The sequence below is a fragment of the Petromyzon marinus genome, chromosome 33, assembly GCF_048934315.1.
Source record: "Petromyzon marinus isolate PM22_M1 ecotype Great Lakes invasive population chromosome 33, UKy_Petmar_22M1.pri1.0, whole genome shotgun sequence".
Classification (NCBI taxonomy): Eukaryota; Metazoa; Chordata; class Hyperoartia; order Petromyzontiformes; family Petromyzontidae; genus Petromyzon; species Petromyzon marinus.
The window spans coordinates 5,222,031-5,245,062 of NC_133699.1; the positions used below are offsets into that span (position 1 = coordinate 5,222,031).

Consider the following 23,032-nt stretch of genomic DNA (forward strand, 5'->3'; position numbering starts at 1 on the left):
TTTCGAAGTGAGAAGCGCCTCCGGGGCGTCAATGCCATTGCGTCGGCAGGCGAACGTCGCACCCTGGGCGGTTCTGAGGGCATCTCATAAACGCGAATGTCGACTCGGTCGTAACGCGATGCGCCAGTACCGAGAAACATTGAGCGATTTGGGAGCTGCGTATTCGCGGTAGTTTGTTTTGGTTGAACGAACGTGCTGTTGTTAATAATTTGACAGATGTGTTCGACTGACTATAAGCTTTACTTGATAATACGGTGATGTGTCTTTTTTTGTTTGGGGTGCGTACATTTTAACTTTGCTTTTGTAAACGCTGAACTCCGCGAGGCGTTGTGACGCTGCTCGTGAGGCGAGCGAACACAAATTGCAAAGTCAAAACCATCCCGTGCGGTCCTGTATGTAATGATAGGCGACGTTTCGGGCGACATGCCCTTTCTTCCCCTTTCGGCGCTACGAGCGTCGTTCGTGATCTCTCGTCCAGGGTGTTTGACGGGAACAAAACATTCCCATCGGATGGATGTCTTGGTGGTAATCCAACATCGCGACGCGAGATTTGCACGCACACGGTTGATATGTGCTGCGGATGGACTGGCTTCCGCCATGGGAATGTGTAATTTCCGCCGTATCGACAGAGACGCTCGCCACCACACGTTTTGAGTGGGGGTAACCCGTTTCCGTCAAGCCCACTGGCTGGACGAGGGCATCGCGCACCGTCTGTGTGCGGATCGTGTGGGTTTAAACCAAACGAAACTAGTGCGTACTTTATTGTTTTTTACCATGGTAAGGCCCACTGAGCTACGTAGCTCTCTTTTTAAATCTACAAGCGACCTGGCCACAAATGATCGCTCAACGGAGTGGCTTATCGTGTGTGGTGGGCACTTACGGCAGCCACATATTTGAAAGGCGCGTTTCTGAATGCGGAGGGGAAAAAACCGGAGGACCCGGAGCAGGCGAGGTAGTTAACATCTCCTGTGTGCCAGGCGAGGTAGTTAACATCTCCTGTGTGCCAGGCGAGGTAGTTAACATCTCCTGTGTGCCAGGCGAGGTAGTTAACATCTCCTGTGTGCCAGGCGAGGTAGTTAACATCTCCTGTGTACCAGGCTAGGTAGTTAACATCTCCTGTGTGCCAGGCGAGGTAGTTAACATCTCCTGTGTACCAGGTGAGGTAGTTAACATCTCCTGTGTGCCAGGCGAGGTAGTTAACATCTCCTGTGTGCCAGGCAAGGTAGTTAACATCTCCTGTACATCAGGCGAGGTAGTTAACATCTCCTGTGTACCAGGCGAGGTAGTTAACATCTCCTGTGTGCCAGGCGAGGTAGTTAACATCTCCTGTGTGCCAGGCGAGGTAGTTAACATCTCCTGTACATCAGGCGAGGTAGTTAACATCTCCTGTGTACCAGGGGAGGTAGTTAACATCTCCTGTGTGCCAGGCGAGGTAGTTAACATCTCCTGTGTGCCAGGCGAGGTAGTTAACATCTCCTGTGTGCCAGGCGAGGTAGTTAACATCTCCTGTGTGCCAGGCGAGGTAGTTAACATCTCCTGTACATCAGGCGAGGTAGTTAACATCTCCTGTGTGCCAGGCGAGGTAGTTAACATCTCCTGTGTGCCAGGCGAGGTAGTTAACATCTCCTGTGTGCCAGGCGAGGTAGTTAACATCTGTACATCAGGCGAGGTAGTTAACATCTCCTGTACACCAGGCGAGGTAGTTAACATCTCCTGTACACCAGGCGAGGTAGTTAACATCTCCTGTGTACCAGGCGAAGTAGTTAACATCTCCTGTGTGCCAGGCGAGGTAGTTAACATCTCCTGTGTGCCAGGCGAGGTAGTTAACATCTCCTGTGTACCAGGCGAGGTAGTTAACATCTCCTGTGTACCAGGCGAGGTAGTTAACATCTCCTGTGTCACAGGCGAGGTAGTTAACATCTCCTGTGTCACAGGCGAGGTAGTTAACATCTCCTGTGTACCAGGCGAGGTAGTTAACATCTCCTGTGTACCAGGCGAGGTAGTTAACATCTCCTGTATACCAGGCGAGGTAGTTAACATCTCCTGTGTGCCAGGCGAGGTAGTTAACATCTCCTGCACATCAGGCGAGGTAGTTAACATCTCCTGTGTACCAGGCGAGGTAGTTAACATCTCCTGTGTGCCAGGCGAGGTAGTTAACGTCTCCTGTGTGCCAGGCGAGGTAGTTAACATCTCCTGTACATCAGGCGAGGTAGTTAACATCTCCTGTATACCAGGCGAGGTAGTTAACATCTCCTTTGTACCAGGCGAGGTAGTTAACATATCCTGTATACCAGGCGAGGTAGTTAACATCTCCTGTGTATCAGGCGAGGTAGTTAACATCTCCTGTATACAAGGCGAGGTAGTTAACACCTCCTGTGTACCAGGCGAGGTAGTTAACATCTCCTGTGTACCAGGCGAGGTAGTTAACATCTCCTGTATACCAGGCGAGGTAGTTAACATCTCCTGTACACCAGGCGAGGTAGTTAACATCTCCTGTACACCAGGCGAGGTAGTTAACATCTCCTGTGTGCCAGGCGAGGTAGTTAACATCTCCTGTGTATCAGGCGAGGTAGTTAACAGCTCCTGTACACCAGGCGAGGTAGTTAACATCTCCTGTGTACCAGGCGATGTAGTTAACATCTCCTGTACACCAGGCGAGGTAGTTAACATCTCCTGTACACCAGGCGAGGTAGTTAACATCTCCTGTACGCCAGGCGAGGTAGTTAACATCTCCTGTGTATCAGGCGAGGTAGTTAACAGCTCCTGTACACCAGGCGAGGTAGTTAACATCTCCTGTGTACCAGGCGAGGTAGTTAACATATCCTGTACACCAGGCGAGGTAGTTAACATCTCCTGTATACCAGGCGAGGTAGTTAACATCTCCTGTATACCAGGCGAGGTAGTTAACATCTCCTGTGTACCAGGCGAGGTAGTTAACATCTCCTGTCTGCCAGGCGAGGTAGTTAACATCTCCTTTACACCAGGCGAGGTAGTTAACATCTCCTGTACACCAGGCGAGGTAGTTAACATCTCCTGTGTACCAGGCGAGGTAGTTAACATCTGTGTACCAGGCGAGGTAGTTAACATCTCCTGTGTACCAGGCGAGGTAGTTAACATCTCCTGTATACCAGGCGAGGTAGTTAACATCTGTACTCCAGGCGAGGTAGTTAACATCTCCTTTACACCAGGCGAGGTAGGTAACATCTCTTGTACACCAGGCGAGGTAGTTGACATCTCCTGTACACCAGGTGAGGTAGTTAACATCTCTTGTACACCAGGCGAGGTAGTTAACATCTCCTTTACACCAGGCGAGGTAGTTAACATCTCCTGTGTGCCAGGCGAGGTAGTTAACATCTCCTTTACACCAGGCGAGGTAGTTAACATCTCCTGTGTACCAGGCGAGGTAGTTAACATCTCCTGTGTGCCAGGCGAGGTAGTTAACATCTCCTGCACCCCAGGCGAGGTAGTTAACATCTCCTGTACACCAGGCGAGGTAGTTAACATCTCCTGTATACCAGGCGAGGTAGTTAACATCTGTATACCAGGCGAGGTAGTTAACATCTCCTGCGTACCAGGCGAGGTACTTAACATCTCCTGTATACCAGGCGAGGTAGTTAACATCTCCTGTGTACCAGGCGAGGTAGTTAACATCTCCTGTGTACCAGGCGAGGTAGTTAACATCTCCTGTGTACCAGACGAGGTAGTTAACATCTCCTGTATACCAGGCGAGGTAGTTAACATCTCCTGTGTACCAGGCGAGGTAGTTAACATCTCCTGTATACCAGTCGAGGTAGTTAACATCTCCTTTACACCAGGCGAGGTAGTTAACATCTCTTGTGCACCAGGCGAGGTAGTTAACATCTCCTTTACACCAGGCGAGGTAGTTAACATCTCCTGTGTGCCAGGCGAGGTAGTTAACATCTCCTGTACACCAGGCGAGGTAGTTAACATCTCCTGTGTACCAGGCGAGGTAGTTAACATCTCCTGTATACCAGGCGAGGTAGTTAACATCTCCTGTATACCAGGCGAGGTAGTTAACATCTCCTGCGTACCAGGCGAGGTAGTTAACATCTCCTGTATACCAGGCGAGGTAGTTAACATCTCCTGTGTACCAGGCGAGGTAGTTAACATCTCCTGTATACCAGGCGAGGTAGTTAACATCTCCTTTACACCAGGCGAGGTAGTTAACATCTCTTGTGCACCAGGCGAGGTAGTTAACATCTCCTTTACACCAGGCGAGGTAGTTAACATCTCCTGTGTGCCAGGCGAGGTAGTTAACATCTCCTGTACACCAGGCGAGGTAGTTAACATCTCCTGTGTACCAGGCGAGGTAGTTAACATCTCCTGTATACCAGGCGAGGTAGTTAACATCTCCTGTGTACCAGGCGAGGTAGTTAACATCTCCTGTATACCAGGCGAGGTAGTTAACATCTCCTTTACACCAGGCGAGGTAGTTAACATCTCTTGTGCACCAGGCGAGGTAGTTAACATCTCCTTTACACCAGGCGAGGTAGTTAACATCTCCTGTGTGCCAGGCGAGGTAGTTAACATCTCCTGTACACCAGGCGAGGTAGTTAACATCTCCTGTGTACCAGGCGAGGTAGTTAACATCTCCTGTACACCAGGCGAGGTAGTTAACATCTCCTTTACACCAGGCGAGGTAGTTAACATCTCCTGTACACCAGGCGAGGTAGTTAACATCTCCTGTGTACCAGGCGAGGTAGTTAACATCTCCTGTGTACCAGGCGAGGTAGTTAACATATCCTGTGTACCAGGCGAGGTAGTTAACATCTCCTGTACACGAGGCGAGGTAGTTAACATCTCCTGTGTACCAGGCGAGGTAGTTAACATCTCCTGTGTACCAGGCGAGGTAGTTAACATCTCCTGTGTACCAGGCGAGGTAGTTAACATCTTCTGTACACGAGGCGAGGTAGTTAACATCTCCTGTGTACCGGGCGAGGTAGTTAACATCTCCTGTGTACCAGGCGAGGTAGTTAACATCTCCTGTGTACCAGGCGAGGTAGTTAACATCTCCTGTGTACCAGGCGAGGTAGTTAACATCTCCTGTATACCCGGCGAGGTAGTTAACATCTCCTGTGTACCAGGCGAGGTAGTTAACATCTGTGTACCAGGCGAGGTAGTTAACATCTCCTGTACACCAGGCGAGGTAGTTAACATCTCCTGTGTACCAGGCGAGGTAGTTAACATCTCCTGTGTACCAGGCGAGGTAGTTAACATCTCCTGTGTACCAGGCGAGGTAGTTAACATCTCCTGTGTACCAGGCGAGGTAGTTAACATCTCCTGTATACCAGGCGAGGTAGTTAACATCTCCTGTGTACCAGGCGAGGTAGTTAACATCTGTGTACCAGGCGAGGTAGTTAACATCTCCTGTACACCAGGCGAGGTAGTTAACATCTCCTGTGTACCAGGCGAGGTAGTTAACATCTCCTGTGTACCAGGCGAGGTAGTTAACATCTCCTGTGTACCAGGCGAGGTAGTTAACATCTCCTGTACACCAGGCGAGGTAGTTAACATCTCCTGTGTACCAGGCGAGGTAGTTAACATCTCCTGTGTACCAGGCGAGGTAGTTAACATCTCCTGTGTACCAGGCGAGGTAGTTAACATCTCCTGTGTACCAGGCGAGGTAGTTAACATCTCCTGTATACCAGGCGAGGTAGTTAACATCTCCTGTGTATCAGGCGAGGTAGTTAACATCTCCTGTGTATCAGGCGAGGTAGTTAACATCTCGCCACCGCGACGCCCCATACTTCGCCACGTTGGTTGGTGAAGGCGGGCGGGGAGGATGGAATTTGGGAGCATAGCAGTACAGCGGTTCAAGTTGCTGCCCTCTGCCGCACACTACGTATACCCATGGCCATATATTTAAAAGAATCATGGGTTTGTCTTGTTTAAAAATAAGCGCCCTCCTCCCCTTGTGTCTGTACAGCATTTTACAAATGCAGTCGCATTTACATTTTGATCACGGTAGCGGAGCACAGGGCCAAACGTCTAAAACTCCCAAGCGGCCAAGAACAATCAGCACTATTAAATGTGTTAGTGATATCCTGCTCAAATGAGCATTGAAGCGGTACTAATCTTTGTACAGCCCTGAACCAGCGGTAGAAATTCCTCAATCCTTTGGCACGGATGAGTTTCCAAAGGACTGCTACCATTTGTTTACTTCTCCACAAAGTGGTGCTCGTTTTTATCGGCCCCAGATGAACGATGGGCCGAGTGCACCAACAGCCAATCTTTAATAACAGTTAATAGGTATATTGAATGGTGCAATTTTATACTGGTAGGAACGAAGTTGTAAACTGAGTGTACCAGCCTGCAATAGATTAATGTGTCCGTACGTCCGTCCCCTTTCAAAAATTCCAATGTTCCTACCAGCCCACCCTGCAGGGACCTGTTAATTACTTGTGGGAAATAGACGATGGGAATGATGCATACAGTTAAATGCAACTTGTGTTGAATTCTATATTGCCACCCTCAGGGCTGCTGGTATGAACGCGATTGCACAGAGATTGGGCTGGGGTCTGCATGCGGCTGGAGCTCGACTGCGCCACCCCCTGGCCCCCCTCCCTGGCCGCCGTCACCTCTGGGCCTGGCTGAACGCGGTGTTCAACAAGTGAGAGTGGCACCTTCCTCCTGCAACTATGACCCAAGTCGATGACTTCCATCACCAGCCCTGGTCAATCCACTGCCCCCATCTCATGATTCTGCGATGTAATCCGAGTAGTACCTGCACACGAGCTTATTTTGTTCCTATTCTTTGGTTCTTTCGGTAAAGTCATGTCGATGGGAAATAATAATAATGGAAATAATAAAGTGAGTTTTTGTTTTTTATAAAAAAAAGAAGTAATTATTTTTTTTATTTTCCATCAACGTTACTTTACCGAAAGAACCAAAGAATATGAATTCCTGCACAATTGGTAGAGCCAGGATTTTCAGGTAGAGGGGGCAACCCCTCCAGCAATGAAAAATGATAGGAGTTGTTAGTAAGTGAGGACTTGTCCCTTGCTTTTTATTCGACGCGTGTGCGGTGATGGCGCAGCCATCGATCGAGGGTCGAATTCGAACCGCGTTGTGTGATCGGCATCGCGCTCGCTGAAGGTGTTGATGCCTTCAGGGAAGTCGTGCACTGTTTACGCAACTGCGCACAATTCTGTGAGTCACTTATAAACTGCTTTCCCGTTACTTATTGCCAATTATTGACTCTAGACTATTGTCCTATCATCTCATAGAGTCCCTGGCACATAATAATATGCTACACAGTGGCAGTGGGGGTCGCAAAATACCAATTTATTACTAATACACCCCAATGATCCGATCGAAATGAGGGATTTCGATCAGATCATTGGGGGGGCACGTGCTACCCCCCCCCCCCCCCCCCCACTGGCTCCACCAGTGTTCCTGCAGTCACGAAAGTTTAAAGTAAACATTTATTTTGTTCCGTTTCTTCACAGTGGACATCCTCCCAGACGCGTTTCATTCCTTGGCTGCCACTCGGTCATTTGTTGTTAAACATCGGCCATAATCCTTTCCAGCCATGATGTGCCCTGTCCAGTCCCACGTTTCATAATGGGCATCACCTTGCATTTGTTCTCCGATTCACGTGCTCCTCTTTGTGTCTCTCAATGTGACGCAAAACGCTGCATAACCACGACCTAGCATTGACCCTGATCTTGGACCTAATCGTGACATGACCATAACTGTAATTTAACATTTACCCAAGTCGTGATTGTAAAATTGTCAAAAAGGTGGAGGTTCCTGGGAGGCAGAAGTAAGGCAATGGCTTCTTGAGGTTACCTGTGCTGACATTGGAGTGTTATTCTTGAGCAAGCGTGCGTTTTCTCAAGGTACCTCAGTTGCCGCCTACTTAATAAACACTTATGAATAGTATCGTCAATTATCCCAATGCAAGACTCTCCTGGAGAGTCTGAGTTTCAGTGAGGATTTCCTGGGTAAACAGAATTGTTTTTATTTAGGCAAGAGAGAGGCAGCTCCAGATATTTAGTTTTTTTATATTCCGAGACAAATGATGACGTCACCCTGCTGCTCTATTTAAGACCGGGAGCAAGCGAGGGCTTTACCATTCTGGCTAATTGCCCGATAATGCTGGATGTAATTACCAGCGAAATGTCTTACTCAAACTGTAAATGTTGTGGATTCACTCTTCAACACACCGGTGGGCTAAAGTAGTGAACTATTTGTCCTTTGTCAACGTGACACTTTTTTGCTGATTGGCCGTGTCGGGTGATGGAGAGTTACGATACATTTATAAATAACGCGATCTAACCCAAAACACCTTTATTATGGACAATCTTCCTATCCCACATCACCATCATCCATCTGTGGTAAGGCTTCACTTGGTTGGTTGCAAATTGAAATCCGAGTTGAAGATAGACTTATTCTGACACCTCTGACGTTTTGCGGGGGAAGTCAACAGTGGTGTTCCTACGGATAGACTGACCCCCACCAGAGAAAGGTGTAGTTTCCACCACTTGCTTCGGGCCGCCTTTGGAGATGAACGCCACCCAATCCCAGTTTGATCAGAGACACACTTTAACTTTGACATTTCCTTGAAAGTGAATGGAAAATCACAGGACGTTTTTAATGCTGTCCAACTCGGGTTGAAAGCGTTAACGCATTGATTGGCTTTGTCCGTCCGTCGTTCTCTGTAGTGGGAGGTCAATATAACTCTCGTAAGGATGATCCAAAATGTGTGACGGTTCAGCATGAAGCTGTTTTGCTGTTAGGGACTTACTCTCGAAGACCGACCTAATTGATAAAAGGGTTGCTCAGAACTTTTCGCCCAAAGCGATGCGGTCACTTACTTCCCCATGATATCAATACACTGAACGTCATCTCACAATGTCATTCAAGAATCCATGCCGTATGCATGACTTGTCTTCTTCTTGTTCATTTGTTTTCTTGGGTCAGGGTGGATCATGAGCGAATCCTGGAGGCGGGTCCCGACCGCGCCGCCTCCGAGTGGCTCCTGCGGTGTGGCGCTCACGTGCGCTACCGCGACTCGGATCGCTGGCAGCAGGACTACAACGGGCTTCCAACGGGAACGCGTGACCGGTACCGCATCGAAGCCATCAACGCCACCGACTCCTGCATCATGGAGACTGGCTTCGACTACCTGGGTGCGTGCTGCCTCTGCTTCGAATATGGCTCAACATTGTTTTAAAATATATTTGGTCTTTTTTTACCACAATTTTAACCTTTGCTATCAGCATCTTGTTGAGACAAAATATCTATTGAGAAGTCTCGCAGGGCAATGCAATACTTTAACTAAAGAATGGCCCATAGAAGCAGGTATCACAGCACTACCTCCGAATTCCCGTCATGTGACCCCTAGTTCACACAATAGGGGGCAACACTTCACAAGAGTTCTGCCCCAGAGCTGGAATTTAGCCAGAATTATGTTTTTTGTGAAGTCATTGGTGACCCGAGTTGTCTGTATATTATTTGTACCGTCTGTCTTGTCTGTACAGTTCTGTCCCATTCATTCCATCCATTATTCTCAAGAGGGAAAAAATAATAATTGTTAACGCATTGCAAATCACACATTCTAAACAGTCAATTCCCTCCACGTATCGGGTCCATACAAATACGTTCCAAATCGACGAATCGAAACTCAACTATTACCGATAACTGCGAGCACCGTCAAAAGTTTGCAGCGTCGCGTGCCCTCTTTGCTCGCGCAGACGGCCTGCAGCACGTGCAGCAAATCCACCTGGAGCGCTGCGTCTACATCGGCGACTCGACGCTGGAACGCCTGAGCCGCACCGACAGCCTGGTGGCCTCCCTGCACGACCTGCGGGTCGTGTCGTGCGGGAACGTCTCAGACCTCGGGGTCATCTCCCTGCAGGGGCTCCGGTGAGCGTGCTCACACGGGAGGGGGGAGATGCTCGCACTCCCGCGCCGGTCGCAATTCTTTATTAGCCAGGCTGTGCTGGTCGCTTGGATAGGTGGATGCCCTGGGGTTCTTTGGTGAAATGGGCCCTGGCCCCCATGTTGATGCCCTGGGGCTTTTTTGGTGCTCCTCTGGCTGTCCGTGGTGCTCGTTGTTGGTACTGGGCCCGCCATTTGTTTCCATGTCCCAACCATCCCTTACCCTTCTTGCAAACCTAACATTTAATTTGTTCATGTTTTTACGTGTGTGAATGTGTATTTTTATTCATATTCATTGGGTTGTAATAGATTCTGTTGGTTCCTGTCACCACTAGAGGTGCTACTATTCGTCATAACACTTAAAAAAATATATATTTTTAGTGAAATTGTGACCCTGATTTGTGACAGTTGAATTGAAAAGGTGGTGGATGACTCCACTCCTAGAGTAGGGCATCATGGTACAGTTGCGATGGTGTTACCATTCACGTGGTTGTGTTGTATGAACGATGACACATGCGTATGAGGTGTGCACGTTTGAGGACCGAGTATTGCTTTTTCTGCACGAGGATATTTCGTACCATACTACTCTCTCTCTCTCGGACTCCCTTGCAAAGAGACCTTTGTCTCATCGGGCTCTCAAATAGTTAAGTATAAAGGTCATGCATTTATGCACGTATTGAATGTTCAGCGAAAGGGAAGAAAACAGTGCCTCTTTATTTCGTGCACCAGGAACCTGCAGACCCTGCTGCTGAGAGACCTCCCTGCTGTGAAAAACAAAGACAGCACCCTGGAGACACTGCAAAAGTCCCTGCCAGCCTGCGTCATCACCGTCGACCTGCCCTGACTCTCCTTTTAAGCGTTGTTTGGATTAGCCATCGTTAGGGGTCGCCCAACAGCCGCTTCTCAAGCAAGACAGAGGAGCGTGCCAGAACCGTGGCAAGGTACGGTGGGTGATGGGGAGGTTAGGGGCTCATGACTTGGCAGCAGTAGTTGATCGAAAACCGTGTTCCTTTTGCATGTCGAGACGTTGAGAATTACAAATGAGGTGTGCAGCAAAACGATTGAGAAATGTGGAGCTTATATGGTAAAAGAGCAGCAGCATGGATTAGCTGGTACAGGGATTGCTTAGCTGGACATGTGGTCGACTAAGAATTATCTGCACTTTATACCCGACTGATTAAACGGTCGGACCCTGGCTCTTCTACTATCGTCACTTTACACGCTCCAGTTCGCATTATTCATAAATCCGTCAGCGACGTAAACTTGCAATGCTCTCATGAGTTTTGGTTGATCACCCGGTGCGATCTGTTTGTGTGGAAAATGTATGGGCGCAGCTGGAGATAAAATGAGCTAAGGTTGTGAAACGCGCAGTGTGTGTTTAGAAGCATTGGAAGTAAATTAATGTGCAGGGCGTGTTTTACACAAATAGACGGGTGCGTCCAAGTCATTTGTGTCAGCACTGTCATAAACTGCATTGATTTTTTGGGGTACAAGTTAACCTTGGGAGCTTACGCCACTGCACTGGTTCCATTTAGGCCCATCCATATTGCAAGTTACTTTTGAGTTGAAGCTTTGGCAGTGCCGGTTGAAAACATTTTAAAACTCACAGCGTTATAGATTTTTGAAAAAGAGACAATATAAAATAAGCTAGGCCAGCAGGAGACATTGATACAAAAGATATATTAAATGCAGACCTGATTCCGACAAAAATAATGAGAGTCGAACAAATTACCATCAGTGGCCTTGCTCTGCCATGTGAAAGGAGCAGTAAGCAGAGGTCTGTCCACGCAAGCGGAGGACTGACGGTGTGACGGAGGACTTAACTGCGGAAAAAAACCTGTCTACCGGAAGTGATGGCCTGTGACAAAAAATATCGGAAGAAGCTGAAGAAATTCATCCAGCCTCATCGCCAGCTGCCACGTGGAGACGGAAGAGAAGAGGAGATATCGACAGAGGAATATCGTCTTCTGGCATCCATGAACTAGTAGCTCGACATCTGCTTCACAGTTGACCTGTCCATTTGTGGATACCGAATAACAAAAATGTATGATAAAAAAACAATTTTAAAGAAGTGAGACTCAACATAAGTACATGATGTTAAACTTGACTTTTATTGCAGTTGCTTTCCTAAGCATACAATGTGATTGTCTCACGATCTAATCAACGATAATTGCTTTAAATTGGGCATGGGGGGGGGGGGGAATTCTACATCTGGAGCTTTTAAATGAAGTGAAATGCGAGAGTGTAGCTGCGTAATTGCGTAGCAAATGCTTCGACTCTTGCCCCACTAAACATCACCGTTGATCTTGTAACAATCCACCACGTTTGTTGCATAAAAAAAAAAGCATCGGCTTTTGTTCACCAATCTAGCTAAAGCTAAGAGACTGCCGCTTAATGAGGCACTGCGCGGATGATTTATGACGTCTGCCGCGGCGTTTTCGTAATGCGTGAACCGGGATTTGCAATCACGGGTAAAACCCCGAGCTGTTGTCAATTTAGCGGGCGGCACGACTGAATTGATACGGTTATTGCACAGAAACTACCGCGTGTAGAAGCCGCCGAGAACACTCTTCACGTGGATCTAAATGAGACGATGCAGCGTCGCATCTCGCTTTCTAATTGCGACGGCTGCTGATGGGCAACGACTGGCGACCTGCAAGAACAAAAAAAACGAAGCTCAAACTTGCAGCAGTAAAAAAAAGACCCATCTATCCAATTCCCAATAGCAGCCGCTGTGTTGCAACTGTTCGCTGTTGCAATGCTCCTGTGCGTGTGCGTGTGCGTCTCCAAATGGGAAGGGAACTCGAACTCGTGTCTCGGTTATCTGGGTGAGAGCGACGATGGGGGGGTGGGTGAGCAGCACGCTGCGGAAATTCAAGTTAGGCCAAAAACACACGTGCCTACGCTCGTGCTGCAGAGCGAAATGTGCGCGGCACACGTGTGACACACGTGTGCTGCGCCTTTGTAAAAGGCGCAGCACGCTCACCCATAAATCCGTCTCGGTAACTCCTACGAAAGGAGGACTTCAACCCAAAGCGGACAAAACAACTCTGGTCGACACACCTAGGCAGTGTGGTCCCGGGCTCTCCTACACGAGGTTGAAGGTAAGATAATTGTGAGTGATAGAAATACAAGACTTAAGTGCCTTTTGGTACAATCTACTGCTGGATGAGGGGCTCCCTATGCCGTAGGGGGCCGTGCCAGTTATTTGATCGTACATCACCGTGCCAGGGAGTGCGGGTTGGTGGAGGCGCGGACCATCTTAAGAGCAGTAACAATGCATTCTGTCATTCTTCCCTCTCGATGTTCAAAACGTAGCCCCGCAGCAGCCTACAACACCTGACATGCATGGCGGTTACCCATCCAAAGCACGGTCCGACATCAACTCCGGTTAGCTGTCCGATGACATCGGGAGCATTCCGGGTGATTTGGTCAGGGGGTGCACCTAAGCCATAATATCATTAATGTCACGATAGTGACATTTAAAAGGTACGGCAGTCTCACTGCAGTGGTAAATTTAGAAAGCTTAAACGGTGTTCCAAAACGTCACTTTAAAGTGTTTTTCTTTTCTCATCAATGAAACTTCAAGCTTGAAACACACAGCCCGGGACACGCAGCATAGGTCCGTATCCACAAGAACGTCAGCCATTGGGTTTGTTGCATCTCTTATCATCGCTACACTACGCTTGCATCTAAGGGCGATCTCGCTTTTCCTTCGAGTGGGCACCGAATGTGTTCCCACCAGGTGGCCACCCTTCCCGCTCCCCTAGGTTTACAGCCTCGCGCAACAGCGAGGGACAGGAAAGCGTTGGCGATGAGAGTTTGGGTGGGGAAGGGGGTGGTGGGGGGCACCAGCTGCCGGAGGGTAGAGGGGCTCCACCCCCCCCCAAACCCCCCCCGCTCGTTCACGGGCCGGCATTGTGCGTGGGCGGCTCGCTGGGGGCCGGCATCTTCACGTGGGACGGCTTCACGCCCCAGATGTCGTGCGCGTAGTCGGTGATGGTGCGGTCGCTCGAGAACTTGCCCGAGGCGGCGATGTTCAGGATCACCTTCTTGGCCCACTCCACGGGATTCTGAGCGGGCACGGCGTGGGCACAAGAACAGCGGGCGCTTAGTACGAGTACCCCCCCCCCCTCATGCCCTCCCCCCCCCCCCCCCGAGAGGGGCACTTTATTGCATTAAATAAGTAAAAAAAGGTGCAGGCCTGCAAGTGCTTGCTCGAGTCACTGTTGGTGGTGGAAGGTTCCTCCACAAGAGAGAGCTCGAGGTCTACTCTTCTATGCTGGCCAGACAACTTGGAAGAGGTGGGAGTAGCCACACTTTACCCCACCACGTGATCTGAGTGTGGTGGGGGTATAGAACATCCCACATAACCACAGAACTACCTAAAATTCCTTCCAGCGACCTCTGCTCGACACAGCAGGGGGCACTATTTTCCCCACTGGCACTGATGCGTTTTGAGTCTCGAGCTATAATTAAGCCGAATTGAGTGCGCAATAACATTTTAGGCGATGAGTTTATGATGAGTGTGGACGCAGTTAATCGGGCCGAGTATCAATTTTAACCACGGGCGATGAAACGAGCAAAATGTTCGAACCAAGGATATCGGTGGTGTCGGCTCTGCGCTCCGATCTCCGAGGGCATCATGAGTCTCAAATACATTGGCATGGGGGAATCCCTCCAGGTACTGGTGTGTCAGCTTGTTTGTAACTTTGGAAAAACAATCCAACAATAACCAGAAAAAAATCCATCATGAACAGAACAATCGTGGAGTTGTCTCACCACAGTTCTCTATCACTTCATTACCGCTGCCTGTCAGCCCGTCACATTTCCTCACATAAATTTTGACGGTGACCTAAGACAAGAGGACCACGGTGCACTTCTTTAGGAAATTATGTTTTGTTGCAATAAGGAGCAAATGCTTATTTGTGCTTCTTACACACGTTTTTTTTGTTATTCTCTTGTTTGAAATTCAGAGCCGTGCGAGCACTCACCCTGTAGAGCTCGCTGACCTTCTCCTGGCACTTCGCATAATCCTCGTAGTCCGCGAACACCTTGAACCTAGCGCGATTCACAAACAGCGTTGAGGAAACCTCGAAAGATCTACGCTTGAATCCTGCCGACGCGCAGGCTTCATCACGGCGCACAGTATTATTTGTTTGCTTAATTGTTGTTAACAGTCGCTCCCATTCAAAACTATGTCCGGCAGTAAATGTTTTTAAAATCTTAATTAATATTAGATTAGATGGTGTCCAGTATTCATCGTTTCGAAAACTACAAGGTGCCAATTGCAGTCAAGTGCCAGCTCAGATCTTTAGACACCAAGAGCCTACTGTGCTCTGTCCAGTGCACATGGCCTGGTTTTTAAGAGCACACTTTACATTTGTTCTGCATTATCCTTTTTTTGTTTTATCCGGGCCACCGCTCCGTCTATTACTCTGGATACATCGAGGGTTGGGACGAGCAGCCGATTTAAAACGGACTACTTTTTTTTCGTCAATTACTCGGATCCATTTAAAAATGGCGCCCACCCTCCCGCCACCACCACATCCTTCCTCCCGAAAGTGGGAAACCCCCCCCCCCCCCACAAGCCACGCTCAGCACGACGCGACCGACAATGTCGTCACCAAAATCCGCCCACCGCCTCCATTCCAGTGGCACATGCAAAAACAAGGAAGCGAGATTTATTTTCCTTTTTTTTTTTACCACCCAATAATTTTCACGATTCCTTCCGATTAGTCGAGCAATCGAACCCGACGTTTTGTACGGCAAACGATTACTTCGGCAAACGGGTGAAACGTGGCTCTTAAATCGCGAGTGGACTCTCGAAACCCGCGTCGTCCTGATGCCGTGCAGAAGTTGCCAAGGGCAGCACCTGTCGTGGTGCATGAGCATGTTGACGATGTCCTTGAAAAGGTCCGGCTGCTTCGGGGAGAAGAATCCGCTGCTGATCTGATCCATGACGACTCTAAGCTCGGGGATCTTGTCGTAGTACTCCTGAGCGTTGTAGCTGAGTGGGGCGGAGAGGGTGGAGCGTGGGGCAGGGGCGGGGGACGACACAATTTAGGTAAATCCGACGACCTGGTTCTATGGCCAATGGTTATAGGAGGCGCCATGAAGCCTCCAGTTTGATGGAGGGGGATACATTGTCGGAAATATATCATTACCCCCTCAAGGTAAAATCTCGAATGTCAAGTTGTCCACAACTTTGAGCTGTAAGTGGTTATGCAATTGCATCCTCATCGAAATAACCTTCATTAGGGCACACTTGTTCATTGGCACATTCCCACCCTCCAATGTCTTCCTGTAACTACCGCCACTGACAAGCCTTTGGCTGTTGTTGTCCTGGTAACAGAGCTGCGTTGGCTCAATGGACCTTGCCGGCTGAAATAAAGTCTGAGTCGCATAACCAGCTACAGCTTACCATTGACTTCTAAGATGCACAAAACCGACCGCATTAAATTTGTCGTTTTGCAACAAATATTACTGCCCGTTAGCAGAGGATTTGGAAAAGTGCTGCCCACTCAGTGAGCTTGTGGTGAAAAATTGTCACTGGAAGGGATCTCGGAAGTAGTTCTGCGATGTCCCCTTCCGCCGGCCGTTGTCGAACGCCCAGAGTGCGCGTGACATCGGCGGCAAGGCTCAGGCTGCGACCGAGGAAAGCCGACCCGGTACCTCCTGAACTGGCTCGTCATGGCTCGGCATGGCTCAGATGTATTAATGGAAATAAGGTATGACCGGGGTTAAACTAAACTATTTTAATTTTACAAGGTAAGGCCCACAGTTTTTTTTGAGAAGCCACCTGGCCACAAACGATAACTCAACAAAAGTGGCGTATCGCTTGGAAATGTTTGGCAGCCAAATACTCTAAAAGCACGTTGATTCTAAAAGGTGCGAGGGAAAAAACCGGAGGACCCGGAGAAAAATTCCACGCACCCATGGAGAGAGAGAGAGACACGCAAACTGCAAATATACAGGCGATGGGGGTTGGCCATTGAACCCACGACCTGGATACCAGGCGAGGCAGGTAACATCTCGCCACCGTGGGGGGGTTCGTCAAACGAAAACTACAGAACGGCGGCGACGGTATCCCCTCCCGGTGCCGTCGGTCACTTGTGACCCCGCCCCCCCTCACCCCTTCACGCTGAGCGCTTCCACCTCGTCGACGCGCAAGCCGAAGATGAAGAGGTTCTCCTCGCCCGCCTCCTCCGCCATCTCCACGTTGGCGCCGTCCATGGTGCCGATGGTGAGCGCTCCGTTCAGCATGAACTTCATGTTGCCCGTGCCAGACGCCTCCGTGCCGGCCGTGGAGATCTGCTCCGAGAGGTCCGACGCCGGGATCACTGCGCGCACACAAACACAGACACGCAGGCAAAGATTCCCCACCCCATACAGCCGTTGACAGCCTGTTGTGTCGGAGGTCTACATGGGTAGTGAATTCATAAAAGGGTTGTAACACCATCACAGACAATGTATTGTAGTCACTGCTGGTTGTGTCGAAAGGGCACGACAGGGCAATGATTGCAGGCAAGACGCACGCGCTATAATAGGTATCCAGAGACAGGAAATACAGAGATCCCCCCCCCCCCCGGATAGCCTAACAAGATTGTTGGGGCAAGTGATGTTAGCGAGCACCTACGGAGGCCGGCACGGCACACGAGAGGGTGGCTGGCCAGCACCACGCCCGTCTGCATTTGCCTTCCCAACGCCGATGTTTACACATTCGTACCAGGCACTCATTTTAGGCACAGTCGAACGAGGCCAGGCCCAAAGCTGATTCAGATAATTGCCGCTGATGTTTGCCATGGCTGGCAATCAAACCGGTCTGCCGGGTTCATAGCGCACCAGAGTTGAAACACAAATACCAATACCCACCATTCGCAGCTTTGTGACAGTGGACGTCACCATGGCGGCTGTGCCAGGCCAGGTGCTATTTTGAGGCCAGGTGCTATTTTGAGGCCAGGTGCTATTTTGAGGCCACGTGAAGTGTCGAAGGCTCGCTGACAGGTCACGGGACAGACCCACGCACGCACGCACACACACACCAAACGCAGGCGCGCAAAATGCACGCGTGCACTTGTGTGGGGGCGGCCTGTGACGCGTGGATACGTTGAAATGAATCTCAACGAGGACGTCACGTGTTCTGCCAGCTGGTCCAGCGGAGAGCGCTGGCCCTTGCTCACCTTTCTCTGCCAGGGACACCCGGTAGTTCTCCAGGAAAATAACCTTCAGCCTGTCCCCCACAACCGCATCGTTGTTTACGATGTCCCCGACTGCGGTGAAGAGTTTTATGATCATCTTGGCCATGTGGTATCCTGGAGCCGCCTGTTGACGGGGCAGGTTGGTTGGAAACAACGTGAGGGAGAGCGATGTGTGTGTGTACAAAGTCAGCTTTGATCGAGGTGCGCAGCATCTTGACATAAAGCTTTCGTGACTGCAGGAACTCATTCTTTGGATCTTTTGGTAAAGTCACGTAGATAGGTTCAAAGAAAATAACAAAAAACTACGTTTCGATCGCAACACAAGCGGTCCCCCCTTCTCCTGATGACGACCGCTTGTGTTGCGATCAAAACATCGTAGTTTTTGGTAATTTTCTTTTAACCTATGTGACTTTATCGAAAGACCCCAAGAATATGTGCGCAGTATCATCGGCGCTAAGGCTGCCTGGAGCTGTTTTCCATATGCTGGCAGGTGAGCAAAAAAAAACCTGTCACCAAAATCGAAATCTTCAGAAACATACCCCTCATCAACGTTTACACCAGAATGACAATTCGTCAACGATGACTGAAAGCTGGAGATGCAGTGACGCAGTGAGTTAGCGTGCTACACTATCAATTGGGAAAGCCCAGTTCGATTCCCAGCCACTGCTGACATCAGCACTGGGCAATAACTTAACCAGTCCTGGACACCCCCTTTCACGAACCCATATTGACCAGCAGCATGGTGAAGTGTGGTCAAACCACCCTCATGCCCGGCAATGTGTAGGGGGAGGCCATAATCCAGCTGTGGATTGATACGGGGCTGTACATTAAAATTGACTCATTTAAGAAGTGCATAAGTGAACCGATACATCTTTCAGTTGTCACGGGAAGTTGTTTCAAAGAACAATAATAGCAATATGAGAATAGCACAATACATTTTTATTACGTTGCAGCGATTAGGTTACGTGACGCTAACACGGCTTCTCTTCTGCATTTGTTCACCTGAAGTAGCCCCTCAATGGGGCTCAAGACATTTTCTCGGGAGGGTCCAGCAGAAATTTGGATGCTTGGACCAACTCCATTTCAATAACATTTGTGTGTTTGTGAGGAAGCCAGAGTGCCCAGCGAAACCCCCACGTATATAAGATGAGCGTTCAACCACTCCAAAGGTTCACAACACACAGAGTGGGTTCGCAGCTCACAAAACCAACTTTCCGCAACGCTGTCTTTCTGGCTGCGTACAACACTGCCCCCGGTGGGTGTGGGAGTTTCACACGCGCGCGTGCGTGCGTGTGTGCGTGCGTGATCCTCGCCTCCACAAACACTGGACTGACAGTCGAGGACCACCACGCGCAGACGTACCTTCCCACCGATGATGATGGTTCTTGGGACGATGGATTTGCTCGGTGCATTTTTAATCCCTGGACACAAAGAGGGCGCGCAACGCACCACACGTTTCACCATGTACGTATGTTAAACTGCTTTCGCACCGTACATAGCCAACCGTGCTAATCGGAGGTGCGGGGGGAGGACTAACTAAACACAAAAAGCAGCTCGAAAGAAATTAATTTGAAATCAAGTATTAAGGGTGCATGTAGCGCCAGTGGCTTCGTAATTGTAACCATCAGTTACACAGGAAGGAGACAAAGATCCCTCGTGTAGCTCTTAACGGACTGTTGGGGCAGGTGCTGACAGTAAGCAACCTATGAAGGCTGACACGGCACACGAGGTGGGTAGAAGGCCAGCACCACGCCCGGCCACCACCTTTGCGTCCCTAGTGGCGATGTATTTACACACCGCACCAGTTACTCATTTGAGGCCGAGTTGACCTAGAGGAGGCCCAGAATCGGTGCAAAGAATTGCCACTGGTATTGGCCATGAGCGGCGAAGCAAACTCGGGTCACCGGGTTGTTAGCACAGCAAGCCCAGCGCTGTGCCACCATTTCCACAACGCACAAGCACACACGCACCAAACATAAGCTGGAGCTTATTGGTCACCAGATACCATCGGGCCAGATGTTCGACATCTGTTGCCAGTGCTACACACGAAAATTATTTCAAACGCCGCCTGTTATCGTAAGCGCTGGGCATGAAAACGATGCGTCGGTTCGCATCAATTCAAATTTATTTTCGTGCTCGTGATACAAATGGTGCGGGTGAGAATTGACTGCGTACAATTTGTGCAAATTACATGCCGATGATATGCTCTTGTTACATGTAGGCTAATGGCGCATATAAACACAGACACACGGGACAGATTGTGTATACCTAGGGCAGCTGTTGCTTCCAGCGGACTGGAGGCAAAATTATTCCAAAGAGATGGATAAGAGTAGCAGGTTGGACTGATTTTGAATGAAAGCAACAAACCAATGTGTCTGAGAGCAGAAAGTTGTTAATCGGTGTACATTTCCTGCTACGACACATGGATCCGAATCATGGGCATTCATGAAAAATATTGACCAAAAACCCGAAAGTGTGTAAAGAAGCCCAAGAAAGATGCGTGCTTTGAATTACATGGAGAGAAGGAAGAAAGCGCGCAAGGATTACAGAAACATACACCAGGTGAATTCCATCATTCTAACTATGCACTTGGACAGGACACGTTGCAAGAAGGGATGATTGTTTTGAGGATGATGACCGAGTGGCAGCCAAGGAATGGAACACGCCGAAGAGCACATCCATAGAGGAGATGGAGCAATAAGCTCTCAACTTGTACATAGGCACGAGGTGGATTATTACATCGCAGGATAGTGAGAGGACAGGGGCAGCTTGGGGAGGCCTTCATCTGGCAGTTGATTTGTCCATGGCTGCTGATGACGATGATGGTGGTGAGGAGTGATGTCAAGTTATTATTACATTTGTTTACCCAGGAAAGCTTCACCGAGTCTCGTGGCAATTTTGCACGAGGGCGCTACCAAGTTTTCGCAGTTGGTGGGGGGGGCAACAATCGCTCCCCGTGCGTGATCCCAAATTGACTAATTCGCTGGCAATGGAATCATTTGGCGGGACCCCGGGGTCCCGCAAAAATCAGGTCAATAATTATTATTTTTCAGTCCGCCCCACTCGTGATCCCGACAGCAACGCGCCGCCCGCCCAGACTCTTGCCAACAAGCGCCAGCAGCAGCAGCAGCAGGCGGCGATCAACACGATGGGCGCCACCCCACCGGCCAAACGCAAGCCCCGGGGGGCGTCCGCCGCAGTCACGCGCGGCGACGACGCCCTCCGGTCAGCCGTCGATCCTCAGCTTCTTTGCCAAGGCGAGCCCGCCGCCCCCCAGGCAGTGAATTGAACGTGTTTATGTAATGTTTCAACTTTTTACGAAACTTAGTGCTCCGAGTAGCTCTCGACGAGGCCAATCTATTGACCGCTAGTTTTGTTGTCGGTAAGGCAAGACTCGTGTCGCTACGTGGTTTTTCCCACCCCGGGGCAGTGATGGGACCCCGGGGTCCCGCCAATTGCTTCAATCGATCAAATGTGGCTAATTTGGACGCCGGCGCACAAAGCCCCGCTCTTGCGAAAGACGTCACGAGGCCACGAACGGCCGCTACGCGCAGAAGATGGCGCACGTAGCATTTTTCTTTACGGGTTAACGGAACCCGCAACATTAACTGCGATCGTCCGCAACAAGCGTTCGCCGCCGGGACGCGTCTCCCCTCCGCGGAGGGCACTGTCGTCATCGGCGTCGTCAATGGCGTCGTCATCGGCGTCGTCATCGGCGTCGTCAACGGCGTCGTCAACGGCATCGTCAACGGCGTCGTCCCACCATCGCGTGCGCTCGCACCCTCTCCGTCGCGTCGCGCCCTCCCCATCGAGCGGCGTGCCGCGGACGGCCCGAAGTCTCACGGTTGTAGAGAGCGATGACGTGCAGGCAGTTGAGCAGCTGCCGCTTGTACTCGTGGATCCTCTTGACGTGGACGTCGAAGATCGAGTCCGTGTTAATGTGCACGCCGTGATTAGCCTCCAGGTACGCCGCGAACTTCACCTTGTTCTCCTGAAACGCGGTGGGTGGGGTGGGGGGCATGACGGGGGACGGGAGGTGGGAAGGAATCGCCGAGCGAACGAGGAGTGGAATAGTTTAGGATATGGCAGTGACGCTCGTCGGGATAGCGACGACAGCAACAGCTTTAACATTGAGCACATTTTTCGGTCACCCTGCGATCAAAGTGGTGGACAAATGCAAATATCAACCAAAAAAAACGGATACATTCCGTCAATGCCGCATAGCACAAGTGCCATTTAGAAGGGACATAGCTAGAAATGTCGCCTACTATAATTTTTTTCTCCTTTCAAATCATCTCACCTGCTTAACCTGAAGGATATCCCGGATGAGCCGGGGGTCATTGACAAACGCCTCCAGATTTCTCAACTGTCCGAGGTCCTTGATGAAGTCTTCGCCAATGCGCTGATGAAAAAATACAAATGACAAAACATTCCATCGCAAGTCCACCGAGCGAGCTTCCAGTCACACAACTGCCATCTCAAACCAACGTTCCACCACCAAGGAACATTAGCATATAATCGCCGTCTAATTTGCATTCTAAAACGGTCTAAACTATTTTAATTTTACCAGGTAAGACTCACTACCAGGTAAAAGCTGTATAGCTCTTTTTCAGAAGCGACCTGGCCACAAATGATAAGCTCAACGAAGTGGCTTATCACGTGGAAATTGATAGTTTCCAAATACATTACTCTAAACGCATTTTAATTCTAAATGTGGAGGGTAAAATCGGAGGACCCAGAGAAAAAATAAAGTGACCACAGGGAGAGGCACATGCAAACCCCAAATATACAAGAGTCGGGATCGAACCCATGAGCTCCTGCATATCAGGCGAGGGAGTTAACACCTCGCCACCGCGGTCGATGCTTAAATGAGCAATTCTAGGCAAGCGTCGCAAGCAAAACAGTTTGTGCATCATCACTTGCCT

General features: G+C 49.7%; 3 protein-coding genes across 11 annotated transcripts in view; 2 read left to right on the plus strand and 1 right to left on the minus strand.

Moving 5' to 3' along the window:
• Positions 1-65: 65 nt before the first annotated feature.
• On the plus strand, positions 66-11,332 carry DMAC2L (distal membrane arm assembly component 2 like). Of its 5 annotated transcripts, none has more exons than XM_076071472.1 (5): positions 66-168; positions 6,497-6,694; positions 8,947-9,155; positions 9,720-9,891; positions 10,636-11,332. In XM_076071472.1, the coding sequence occupies exons 2-5, from the start codon at positions 6,660-6,662 to the stop codon at positions 10,748-10,750; spliced, it is 531 nt and encodes a 176-aa protein (XP_075927587.1). In that variant the 5' UTR covers positions 66-168; positions 6,497-6,659; the 3' UTR covers positions 10,751-11,332. The 5 variants fall into 5 exon arrangements, with proteins under 5 accessions (XP_075927587.1, XP_032820834.2, XP_032820835.2 ...); XM_032964943.2 differs by having other exon boundaries at positions 6,497-6,631; XM_032964944.2 differs by having other exon boundaries at positions 107-525; positions 6,497-6,631.
• On the plus strand, positions 598-6,490 carry LOC142929753 (uncharacterized). Its single transcript, XM_076071584.1, has 3 exons — positions 598-607; positions 2,535-3,076; positions 3,494-6,490. The coding sequence occupies exons 1-3, from the start codon at positions 598-600 to the stop codon at positions 5,786-5,788; spliced, it is 2,847 nt and encodes a 948-aa protein (XP_075927699.1). The 3' UTR covers positions 5,789-6,490.
• Positions 11,333-11,998: 666 nt separating the features above from the next.
• Positions 11,999-23,032, minus strand: part of PYGL (glycogen phosphorylase L) — a 51,381-nt gene continuing 40,347 nt past the window's right edge. For all 5 annotated transcript variants that reach the window (XM_032964925.2, XM_032964926.2, XM_032964928.2 and 2 more), the window contains 8 exons: positions 22,408-22,509; positions 21,951-22,098; positions 19,470-19,528; positions 18,090-18,231; positions 17,042-17,249; positions 15,782-15,916; positions 14,901-14,967; positions 11,999-13,979 (listed from right to left, as the gene is read on the minus strand). In XM_032964925.2, the coding sequence (XP_032820816.2) occupies positions 13,812-13,979; positions 14,901-14,967; positions 15,782-15,916; positions 17,042-17,249; positions 18,090-18,231; positions 19,470-19,528; positions 21,951-22,098; positions 22,408-22,509 (1,029 nt within the window). In that variant the 3' untranslated portion in view covers positions 11,999-13,811. The remainder of the gene's footprint in view (positions 13,980-14,900; positions 14,968-15,781; positions 15,917-17,041; positions 17,250-18,089; positions 18,232-19,469; positions 19,529-21,950; positions 22,099-22,407; positions 22,510-23,032) is intronic.